The 13,316-nt window shown below is 35.4% G+C and overlaps 1 protein-coding gene across 1 annotated transcript in view; it reads left to right on the top strand.

The window, feature by feature from the left end:
- Positions 1–13,316, top strand: part of atrnl1a (attractin-like 1a) — a 431,550-nt gene that overhangs the window by 395,677 nt on the left and 22,557 nt on the right. Inside the window, exon 29 of the mRNA XM_056471227.1 lies at positions 9,082–9,190. Within this exon, the coding sequence (XP_056327202.1) occupies positions 9,082–9,190 (109 nt within the window). The remainder of the gene's footprint in view (positions 1–9,081; positions 9,191–13,316) is intronic.

Raw genomic sequence — 13,316 nt, 5'->3', positions numbered from 1 at the left:
TGAACAGGTCAATTTGTTGTTAAATACTGTGTGAAAATGAAGCTGTCTTGCACCATTCTAGCTTTGTATTATTATTGTGCAATATGGGTATAGAAGGGTATAGAATGGACCGAGAAGATCCCCAGCAAAAAAAAAATAAATAAATAAATAAATAAATATCTGTCATTTCTCATTAACAAATGGTTAAATCACATTCTGTACTATGTTTTTTCCAGTTTTATGCAAGGCTTACTCCGAAAGACACAAAAGTGAAACATGGGTGGCAAAAGCATGTGTGGATGGCAGCAAAAAAAAAAAATGGAAAGAAAGAAAGAAAGAAAGAAAGAAAGAAAGAAAGAAAGAAAGAAAGAAAGAAAGAAAGAAAGAAAGAAAGAAAGAAAGAAAGAAAGAAAAGTGGACATGAGGATATTATAATATAATATTAATATTATATATAAGAAAATTGTAAGTCACTTTAAGTCAAATTTTCTACTGAATGAGTCCTACTGAATTAATTTTAATACTGGTAACTGGGGCTGTGCAATTAAACAAAATTCATTAACATTAAAGGGGGCTAATGGCCAATTTTAAGAGAAAATCTATGCTTTTGTAGCTCTTGGAACATGGCAATCACCCAGTTGTATAAAAAAGCTATAGACTCAAGAGGTTGTCAAAATAATTGTCAAAACAGCTAGCCAGAAACTGTAACTGCAATAAACATCCATTCATAGACAAATATGTATTTGTTGTTAGTCCCTTTTATAAATGTACAATTATCGGAGCACTTGATTAACATTTACAATTTTTGAATGTTATTGTATCATAAAATATATATATATCAAACCAATTATCTTTTAAAAGCACTCTTTAGACACATTGCAAGCATAACCTTTCTCCAAAATAAAATAACATTAGGTTGATGAAGTAATTAAATACATTTGCATGCATTGTGACACATTCTGTTTGTCAAAAGTAAGTTGTATATAGTGTGATAGTAAAGTGTCCATAAGACAAAGGAGTACAAGTGGAACTTCAGAATCAGAAAGAGATTTATTGCCAGGTATGTTCACACATTCAAGGAATTTGTTTTCATGACAGAGCTTCTACAGTGCGACAGAATTACAGAGACAGGACAAAAAACAGATAGCAAATATATTTTAAAAATAGAAGTAATGAATGCAAATATATAATTTGACAAGTGTGTATACAATGTTATATGTGCAGCTGTTATGCGCAAACTGCCATGAAAAGTATGTTGTTAAATAAGTGTATATGTGTATAAAAAGTGTATAGCAAGTAGTGATGTTTGTTTCACAATTACTATCATCAAGTGTTCATGAGATGGATTGCCTGAGGTAAGAAACTGTTTCTGTGTCAGGGTGTTCTGATGCACAGTGCTCTGTAGCGTCGACCAGAAGGTAAAGGTTCAAAGAGGCAGTGTGCTGGGTGTGAGGGGTCCAGAGTTATTTTGGCCCTTCTGCTCGCTCTGGATTAGTACAACTTAACATAGCATGTGAGTCGGGGTACAAAGGAGTTGAGGGCCCAAACAAAGTTTATTAATAGCTTAATCAGGCAGGCAATGGTCAAACAGTAACATTAGAGTAATCCAAAAGCATGGGCAGCAAAGCAGTTGAATGGTCAGTACAGGCGGCAAAACAACATAAAACAATGAACAAAATCCAAGATCAAAAAAGGAAGGACAAGACATGGAAAATGCTTAGAAATGTTTCAGAGGAACAAAACTCAGCACTGTGTGTGTGAATGTGAGGTGTATTTATAGGCCTGGTAATCAGTCTGTGATGAGCTTTCAGCTTTGTGTGTGCAATAAGGGCGAGAACTGGAACTGGTGTGTGTGTGTAAGTTGCATGATGGGATTTGTAGTTTTCCAGCGATCTGCAACTGCTAGATCGCTACTGATTGTGTCAACAAGATTGTACCATTTTAAAGACTAACCAAAAAATAATTTTAATTGTGTTTTTATTTTTATTTTTAAATTTATATTACCAATCTTGTTTTATTTGAGATTATCTTTGGGAAGGATGTAATCACATTGCTTTTTATCCTGAAATACGAAGCATTTAATCTATTATCATATTATTAGTATGTTAAGGTTCATGTGTATGTGTATGTCTTCCTGTACTTTAGAGAGGTGTAAAAGTAATTTCTTTGTAGTTTAATTCATTTGAACTCGTGGCATTACTGTATGTCATAATTCTGAGACATAATGTTTATTCACCATGTCAAACACAATTGCTATTTTTCCTCTTTTAAGTTGGCACATATTGCTGAATGGAAAGTTAATGGCTATTGTATTTCAGCATCTGTTTCCAATATGATGCTCTGTGTCAGGCTCATTTGGAAACTGATTATTTGAGGATTAAATGGAACCTATTTCCTTAAATTGATGAATTCATCCTCTCTGAAATCTAAAACAAACATAGGTAGCACAACCTATAATTAGTCTGAACGATTCAGCACTTAAACCTATTAGCCACATCTGTCAGAGGAAAAGAAAAGGAATGGGAATATGTGCTTAGTCAAATGATATGAGATTTTTATAAGGGAAAGTAGAAAGAAGGGGCTGAAGAGTTAAAAAGAAAAGTAATGGTGCATAGCACCTACAGTATGTCCATTCAAACAGCAGACATTGATTAGAGATCATAGGTTAAAAGCTTTGGCTGGCAACCACTGAACTGAAGCATCTTTATCATTGAATACCTCAGACCAGATGTAAGTAAACATTGTACTCCTCTTTGACCCCTGTGGTCACTGTACACCTCCCTATAGCCAGACAGTCTGAGGCCACGACGCTCAATACAACAGCTCACCCTCAGCCATGATCTTCAGACCCATTAGAACAACAGTCGTAAAGCTCTCACAGTATATGGACTTCCTTTTGTCTTCAATTAATTTACTTATGAACAGACTCCAAAACCAACATTTTGCTGATGAAGAGTGATTTCAACTCTTTAATAATATAATAATAATAATAATAATAATAATAATAATAATAATAATAATTAATAGCTTAAATTTAACAAATGGACCATCAAAATAAAGTGTGACCCTTAATTTTAGTAAACTAGCAGGATCTTGTTTAGAAATGTATGAATCACAGAACACTGGAATGTGTTAGATATTAAGATAATAAAACAGAATATAGCTGCAAGCAGCAATTAAGGGGCCAAGGTAAACACAAACAGAATGCGGAGCTCAGCATGGCAGAGAACAAAAAATAAAGATTTTTAAGGTCATATTTTGGTGATTTTGGTCATAAAAGCTGAAAAACTTACAAACATAAGCCTGCAACTGCCCCTTTCATGGTCCCTACTAGTATTCAAAGCTCCCTACTCCCTAAGGATAGGAAATCTTTATCTCACTTCAGACCGTTCATTGACAGATTTGGGCAAAGCCACTGTCAGCAGCACCTTCACACACAGAGGACACTTACTACAGATGTGTGGTATCAAATAACATTACATCTGCAAATAAATACAGTTTAAATTTACATATCACACATTAAAGTCCCATTTAAATGTAATTAGAGTTTGCAATGCAAACCGAATGTGATCGGCCAGAAGACTGACTGGTCACAGGTCAGGCCAATCATGTTGAGAACCAGCCAATTTGTGTATTTCTAAATGTAATCATGGTGAAATATAGTCCATGATGGAGTCCACTTTGCAGGGCACTTAAGGTCAAGTTAGAAGAAACTTCTAAAACAATAAGAGAAACATATAGTTTGAACATGTAGAGGCATGAGCCGTGAGGGTTTAAAACCTGGTCTAGGAGTTTTTTAAAGTAACTTTTCAAAAGACACCAAAAATGGCAGACACGAATTTCAGACAATTTGGGCAAAAATATTACTAATGTTCTTGGCACTATCCAGGGAATATATCATGATCAGATTTAGGACAATGAACCAAATCAATGAAATCCACTTAACTTGAATTCCATAACTTTTTGTTGATATGGCCTAAAGATTCTAGCTTAATTAATTTTTTTTATTTATTTATTTATTTATTTATTTATTTATTTATTTATTTATTTATTTATTTTTATTATTATTATTTTTAATTAATATTTTATTTTTGGCACACTTTTTTTAATGCAGAAAATAACAATATTGTCATATAAATTGTCTTGAAATAAGGCATCAGATGGGGAAAAAATTTAAAAGTAATCACAAATACAAATAAAATGAAAACTTTGGACAGGCAGTGGCGCTAGAGGAATTTAGCTAAAGAATTTGCTGTTCACAATGATCGAACTAAAGTCTGTCTATATGCCAAATTTCATTACTTTCCCATTTCTATTGTCTGCCTCAAGTGAAGACTCGAATGAAGAAGTAGATGAAAAATAGTTGAGAATATGATAATAAGATGGAATTAACTATATTATTTTGAACCTGTAAATGAGGAATTACAAAACAGACATAAGATAGAAGAATTCTGTCTTATGTTCAGGTTCTTGTCATTCACGTTTAATGTGTAATGAAGCTTCTATTAAAAAACACCCAACAGTGGGCCAACTGTATGTATAAATTTTTTAAAGCTCTGCACATTTTGTTTATACGCTATAAACAGCCCTTAAAATGCAAATGAAGGAGAAATCCACTTTCACCACCTGCTGGTGCTTTTCTGTGTAGTTTAGGGATTGTACTGCCCTCATTTACACTTCATCAATCATAAGCCTTTATTTAACTATTGAATTTATGTCGCCTAAACAGATGATGGAATTCTGACATGGTTTTGTTGTGGGCTTAAACAGAAATTAATTAGATCATTTGCCACATTCCATACTGGAAAAAAAGAGAAATTGGACTGTAAGACAATATTCATCATCAGTGACAGGAGTGAACATTATATGAAAGAAAACTGATTGATCTTGATGAAAGGTGTGTAGTAATGTTTCTAAGGGAAACAATAAATGTGTGGATCCTGCAGTATATATCATGCCTGAAAACTGCTCAACACCAAGCAACACACAGATGGAATCAGCAGCTTGAAGGGGACTCTGTGCAGTTCACCCAGGCCTACAAACAGTTCCCATACTTGCTCTTAGCCTAAGCATTTTAGCGACTCTTATTATCTTGAGAATGATGATCAGGTCATGCATTTCCAGGGATCTTTCATCCACTGCATGTGCAGCAACGGCAGCTATATACAGTACATTTTTTTAAATGAAGGGGAACAGCCTCCACTCCAATCTAGATCTCCCTCTACCAGGCAAATTTATGCCTGAAATAGTCTTTTTGTCTAGTTGTGGCCTTCTCGTAGGGAACACTTTTGGTGGTAGTGGATCGGCGTCATGCTTTTCTTTCCTAGAAACGTTGGAGTCGAGGCTACTTCTCTCCACCTATCAGCCACCTCTTATTCCCTTATGGTGTCTCTCTTTTGTCCTGGTGGGACTGCAGGAGCCCCTTCTTGATTTAGTCTAGCTTAAGATCATGTTTTCTGACCATGATTACTTCCATCAAGTAGGTCTGGAGTGGCAGTCAATGTTTGACACGCAAAGTTTCTACCACTCCCTACCAGGACCAGATGGTGAACTTGCAAAAGCACTGCCCCAAAGAGGCAATCTTAGATCAAGAGGCAATCTCATGATCAGGTCATACATTTCCAGGGATCTTCCATCAACTGCATCATGGTATGCAGTAGGAGTGTCAAAATTAATTGTTTCTTTGGGGCACCGTGATGCAGGCGCAGGCTATTGGTATCGGTTCAGAAATAATCATAACCGGTTAATATGTACTGACGTCATTTATCTCATATGCGCTATGTCGATGCAGAAACTACACAATTTCACTGCATGTGTGTTTGCTGGACAGTCTTTCACTGACACTTTCACTGACACAGCAGAAGCCCCTATTTCACTGCTATTAAGAAAATGAAAGTAAACTCCATTTCTCTCTCTCACTGTGGCCCATTTGACCTGCTGGCATAACGTTTCCTTTCCCCTCAGCTGTTACAGTGATACTTCTGGATACAGACACAAGTGTGTGTCAGCAGAGCAAGTTTTCTCCTCCGCGTCTATCATGGATCAGCTGTGATCGCCACTGCCATTTATAAGCTCCCGAGATATTGAATTGAACCAAATCGATGACATGATAATCGTAACCGAACCGATCCAACCTAGATCTCCCTTTACCAGGCGAGTGTATGCCTGAAATATTATTTTTGCTTTGTGGTGGCCTTCACATAGAGAACACTTCTGGTGATAGTGGATAGGCTTCCTTCAAGAAAAGTTGTAGTGGAGGCTGCTCCCCTCCATCTATCTTCTGTCTCTTACGCCCTTATGGTGTCTCTCTATTGTCCTGGTGGGACTGCAGGAACCTCTTGTTGAGTTAGTTTAGCTTAAGATCTTGTTTTCTGACTGTGATCACTTCCATCAAGAAGGTCTGGACTAGCAGCCAATTTTTGGTAAGTGATATGTGTCCAGAATTTAACTCAAACAACCACATGATCACATGATCTATAGACCCTGGCCTAAATATGTGCGCAACGTTTCTATCACTCCCTTCCATGACCAGATGGTGAATTTGTAAAAGCACTGCCCCCAAAGAGGCACCCTTAGGTTTAGCATTGTTGTGCATACAGAATGGGTTCTGCATCCTCTTGCTTTCACTTATTTATATAAATATACATCCCATCCACAGACTTTTGGTCAGAAAGTGGACACTGCCTTGTAGTACCATCACAAAGAGACTCTAAATCACTTTCCAGAACCTTCTAGTTTACTGTTCCTTGCTGGTGGAACAGACTAGTGGAACCACATACAGACTGCTGAATTTGGGATGTTGATTCAAAATGCAACTAAAACTTCAAAACTAAAAAAACTATTAATAAAATAAAAAGTAATAAAATATATAATTTCTACTTAGATAGTATTTCTCTAACATAATCATAAGCTTTTTATTATTATTAGCACAATGAATCGCTTAATTCCTTCCTCAGTGTAGAAGTCACATTGAATAAACGCATCTGCTAAATAACCAATGATGTCTTATCCATATCCTGCACAGTTTCATAGCCAATACCCAGAGCTTTAGATGCTCTTTGAAGAATCTAAGCAGCTCTGTCTCTACATTGAAGGTCAAAAGAAACGAATGACTGGCTTCAAGCAGAGGTGTGCTCACTGTATAGTGGATGCTATCACGTTGGTTTACGAGACACAAGATGAGCTGTTCTCCATGATACTAAGGTCTCAATCCACTCTGATTGTTGTCTCCTGCTGGGCTTTGGCACATAGCACCTTTCTATAAGACATTTGTCCAGTTGCTGGTTGAGCAACAACTTCACAATATTTTACAGTCTCCAGCTTTAGCCTGATTCATCCTGTATGCTGGGTATGAACTGGTAATTTCCTGGAAAAAAAATCTGGCTCTGTGCCTTGCCTGAATTTCCATTGCCCTCCAGCTGGGGATGCGAGCATATTCCTGCTTTTCCAGTGAGTTTCCTAGCCAATGAATTCCGGTTAGAGTTCCTCCGGCATTTAAACTCAGCAGAGAGGACTCATAAGTGCTTCATGTGTGAACGACCATCATATAGTCACCATCTAGTAGTCCTGGGGTCTGATTTAAAATGCCACTTCCCATGCAAAAGTTGTGATCTATAACATGACATGCTGTATGTAAACTCTAAGTGAACATATTTGACTTAACTGTTTACTTAACCACTTTAAAATATCATATAAACCCTAATCATGAAAAAAAAATAAATTGAATGTGCAGCATTCTGGCATATATTCACTTTTAGGAAGATATCTACGCAAAGTTTTATAAACAAGACTCCTGGGCATGATGGCAATTATGAGGGTCTTCTCAATCTGTTGGACTTTTAGTGTAACAAATCGATTATCCTTATGTCTCATGAATTAGGCAGTGATGCAAAGATGCTTATTCTGAGTTATTCCGATGGCCAATTTACATATGATGTCTTGTTATAAATATTTAGTAGTCATATTTAATAAATGAATGGTCATAGCATATCGTGCTGCCTCACCACATGCGTTCTAAACTGTGTTTGGTTGGTTTCATGAGTTCTAAGACAATTTAAGTGGAGAGAGCAACAAAATGACACTACATCAATTCCAGATCACGCTTCGGTCATCAACGCTTCCTTTAGACTATTACTGATGGCAGTTTTATTCAGTGGCATTTTGTTCTTGTGAAGTACAGTTCATAGCCTTTTCTTTCAGGTGTCTGTACAGAAAGAGTGTGAAATGGCAGAAAGTGCAAGGCATTTTAAAAAACCTCCTTCACCTTTTTAACAGAAACCTGTTAAGTGAAACCTGGTGTGCTTCTTTGAATGAGACACATCAACCATTTTGAAATTAAAATGCTCAAAAGACTTCATTGAGTTGGTGCCTTTGGCGTAGTGGAAAGTGCACTGACGCATGCACTCTGGTGTTCGCGGTGACCCGGGTTCGATTCCCACCTTGAGGTCCTGTGCCAATCCTTCCCCTCTGTCTGCTTTCTACACTTTCCTGTCAATTCTCTCTACTGTCCTGACAAAATGAAGGTGAAAACCCCTGAAAAATTATATATATATGTATATATATATGTAAAAAAAAGACTTGATTGATGTGTGAATGGCCATATATTTAGCATTTAATGTGTGTGAATTTTCAAAAGAACATTTTGTAATTGTAAAATGGTCAGTCTCAAATTTTACTTTAAATGTGGTCATCTACATATAAAACAATACAATTCAATTGCTTCTTACTAAGGCTGATTTTATTTGATTAATGTAATAAAATATGATCACCAGTTTGTCAATCAAAATGTCTTTGTTTTTCTTTGTAATGACAGCTGAATTTTTAACAACTTTGAGCGTAACTTCTCAACAATTCCCCAAATGTTGAAATACTGTTTTGTCTGCCATGGATGCCTGTAGGGCTTGTCTTGAACATCATAGATTCTGTGCCTCTGTGCCGATGAACACTTTTTATATCTGACACTTTTTTATTTTCATTTTTATCATCATTAAGAAAAATTGCACAGCTAAGATATGCTTGCATCATTCACACACTTGTGTTAGCGTATTGTGTTGCAGGAAACCCCTGTCTTACAGTGAGTTATTTGCTCTTCTTTTCTCTTAGGCTGGTCCCATAGCTGTGGAGCCATGTTCTGGGAATAGTGCTGCTGTGCAAACATTGCTGATGAGTCTTCCACGGGCATCTTCTGGAGTGTCTCCCCCTGGTCAATGTGGTGAGAATTCAACATTCACTCTTAGCTTTGCTGTAGATGAAGATCATCCACATGCGTCTTTAACATGTAGTTGTGTACTTGTTAATAATTTAGATTTGTTCGGTTTATTTACATACCCACATGCTTATTTTTCACTAAAGCATAAATCTTTAAAGTACAATTTAAAATCACATGCGCATTGACTGTAATCAAATGCTGAGGAATATGGGCAAAAGTTAAGCTTAATAAGTATGAGTACTTATTAAATATAGATTTGGGAAGATCATTTTTAGATTTGGCATGCTTAAATACTTGTTTGTTTGTTTGTTTTTTTACTTCTGAAACAATCTTTTAAACTATTTTTATAAAATCACTTGTACATTGACACAAAACCTTGAAAATCTAATTGTAATTTTTATTTTCGTTATTATTTGTATTATTTTTGCAGATTAAAATGCTTTTTTCACTAGAGATTCTCTTAAGCAAACAGAACAACAATAGCCAGAATCAAACCCTGGCTAAGAAAACTTTGGTCAGAGTTTCAGCTTAACATATAATTGTTTATTTACATACTTATTAACTAAATTTTGAAAAATCATATGTGCGCTGATCACAATTAAGCTGGCTGAGGAATGCGGGAGCTGTTTTCAGTTTACCATTGTTATATAGTAGTTTCATATATAGTATTTTATTTACATACATTTTTCACTAGAATATCTTTAAGTCTATGCTTGATTAGTCTATGCGGATTAGACTAGTTTTAAAAAATACCATGTGCAATCACTGAAATCAAATCCATCAGACAAAATAATTAATCCCTTGAATTATTAGCCCCCCTGTTTATTTTTCCCCCACATTCTGTTTAACGGAGAGAAGATTTCTAACACACATTTCTAAACATAATAGTTTTAATAACTAATTTCTAATAACTGATTTATTTTGTCTTTGCCATGATGACTAAATATGAGTAAATAATATTATACTGCACTTCTATAGAGTTTAAAGTGACATTTAAAAACTTAACTAGGTTAATTTGGTTAACTAGGCAGGTTAGGGTAATTAGGCAAGTTATTGTATAACAATGGTTTAAGTAGACTATCAAAAAAAAAATTACGCTTAAAGGGACTAATAATTTTGACCTTGAAATTGTTTTTAAAAAATTTTAGACTGCTTTTATTCTAACTTTCTTTATATATATATATATATATATATATATATATATATATATATATATATATATATATATATATATTTCGATATATATATACAGGGGAGCGCAAGGCACAAAGTAACGAGGGGTAAAATGTAAGGTATTTATAAGGTATTTGCTCAGGGTTAACTATGCTTCCAAGGATTTCACCTCAGTGTCAGCAGACGTCGTCCTGCCAATTATTGAAAAAGTTAAGCGAAATTTGGATGAGAAACACAGGAGAAACCATTTATGCAGCATAAAAGTATTTTTTGTTATGGTCGAAATTTTTTTTTACAAAAAAAAATCTGTGAAAGTTTGTTAGTGAAATCTTATATTGTTGTGATTACTGTCTTCTAGGCTAAAACATGTAACAATTTTGAAAGATGTAAACACACAGTGACTGCTAGCTAGTTTTGAGGAAAACATGACACAGCGGGGTTAGTTGTAACATGGTGTTACAAACAAGCCACACACTGTTGGACACCAATTGAACTAACAAAATAATTTTAGAATTTGAAGTGTAATGTTGGGAAATTTTTATATAAAAATATTTTTTATAGAAAATATTTTTTCATGGAAAAAAATAAGTTTATTGCTAATAATAAAAATAAAAGCTTTGTATAATAATGGACAATAATGCAAATAAATCTAAATGTGTTTATCCAATAGATAAATAAACATGCTGTGCTATGTAGAATAAAAAAATGAGCTAAGTACTGAGGAAATTTAGCTTAAGTAAACTGGCTTTAAATGAATTGTGTGAAATCTGCCTTTTTAAGCATGTGTTACAACTAACTCTCTGTCTGTTACAACTTTTAAATAGTAAAATTTTTACTGCTGCCACTTTTGGCAATACTGCACAGCAACCATAGGTCCGGCGATCATAAAACCAGTGCTCATTTGTAGGAGAGGCTTGTGTTTTGTTGGTAAAAAACAATATGGTTTGTCTAACCCCATTACTCTTACATTTTTGGCCAAAACCAAATAGTGTTACTTTGTGCCCCGCTCTCCCCTACACACTTTTTTAAAATTAATATAACCCAAGCATTAATTTTAAGATACTCTCAGCAGCCAGATGGTGATTTTATGTCATCTAACAGTAACAGCAGGGACTGAGGCTAACTAGCCAAACACTGACCCTTTGGACTGTTTGACTGTCTACATCCCTCACTTGCATACCCTTCCTGATCTTCTCTTTTTTCATTGTCTCATTTAATTGTCGTTTTCCTGTCCACATACCCAGTTCCATTGTCTGTGTGGTGTGGCTGTGTTCATCATGTTACTGTGATGAATGAGCTGAAAAATGAGCTGCTGTAAATGGTACTGCAGCAGGAAGTAGCGGTTCAGAGGCGCAACACTTTCAGCTCTCTGCAAGCCAAAAACATCTTCTGACTGCAATGTGACACCAAAGGAGAGAGACAAAAAAAAAGAAATATGAAGAATGGGAGGGGTGGGAAAAAAGGAGAGGGAGAGGAATAAAGGATTAAAAATGAGGTGAAAACATAAGATAAAATGTGTGTTGGGGGTCCAATAGTGCTGACTGATCAGAGGAATAAATCTGACAAGGATAATGTTATCCCCGAAGAAAATCAAATCCAAATACTCCAAAACACTCAGTAAATGTATGCCTTTATCCTTTAAGCCAGCACACTAACTCACGCTCGCTCCTAATACCTGCTTTTTGATTTAATGAACACTGGCATATGTGAATCTGTCGACTCCTGCGCTGCCTCTCACGATAAAGACACAAAAGGCGTATTTGGCTTGATATTCTGTTGTTGAAGGCATTTGACAGATTTTTGGAGATGGTTTTTGGTGAGATTTTGGATGCCTTTGTGTTTCACGGACACACACAGCGAGAGTGAATCATAAAATGTGCTGCAACATTTCACCTTGAATTATGTTAAAATTTAGACTGAATTGGCCTGCAGCATGTGGGAAATGCCACTTGTAGAAAATGGAGAACATGTAAACAAGGTTTGATATTTCATCAGTGTTCAGAATTATGGTTGCCCGAAGGTCTGATGATGTATGCGTTTCTTTAATGGGAAGTGTGTTATTGCTGCACCACTTTTTAAGAATTATGAATGAATAATAATGAGTGACAAAGATGATTGGAGGAGTTCTCAAAGGAGTCTCAAATATTTGCTTCTGGGCAAATTTAGTAACCACACACACATATGCACTATATGCTGCACTATATGCACCACTTGTTGTTTGCTTGATCCGTTCATGAAATGCTCAAAGATGGAAAATGGCAATGAAAACATCTGAATGTTGAGCTTTGAATACTTTAAAGACTACTGTGAACATGCTGGGAAATGTACAATTCTTCAACTTAAGTTTAAGGACAAGTGGGGAGGAACAAAAAAGTATAGGCTTCAGATAGCAATTGCAGAATTGTAAACACACTTAATGGAAAACTAATACAGATAAATATAGAACTTTTTAACTTGAATGAAGACATAAAGACATTGGTAGAACTTACTGTAGGCCACTATAGACAAGTTGACTGGTTCACATTTACATTTGGAAGATGCTTCATTCTGCAAATCAACACAAAGGCAGTACACACAGGAAGTGCTAATTATACAACAGAACTGTTAGTGCTCAGAGAATTAAAGGCTAGAGTAAGGGAGTTTTTTTTTGTTTGTTTGTTTTTTTTTTGAGGGAAGTGAAGAGAGCTTCTACAGGTGGTTTGTCAAGCCCACTCACCTGTGTGAAGCATATGAAAATGCATTAGAAAATGCATTAGTAAAATTCAATGCATTAGAGCTGTAAGTTATTGTACATGTTTATTCAAAAAGACTGCATTTTAATTTTGACTGAGAAATTACAACCAAAGAAAATCAAGTAATCTTTTGTTTCAACACAATCTACACACAAACTTTAAGACAACATTAGAATTTACTTCATTGATGAAGTAGTCCTTTTTTATTGATATAGAAATAAGTT

Source organism: Danio aesculapii, chromosome 13, assembly GCF_903798145.1.
Source record: "Danio aesculapii chromosome 13, fDanAes4.1, whole genome shotgun sequence".
NCBI classification, from domain to species: domain Eukaryota; kingdom Metazoa; phylum Chordata; class Actinopteri; order Cypriniformes; family Danionidae; genus Danio; species Danio aesculapii.
This window is presented reverse-complemented; position numbering and strand designations above follow the sequence as displayed.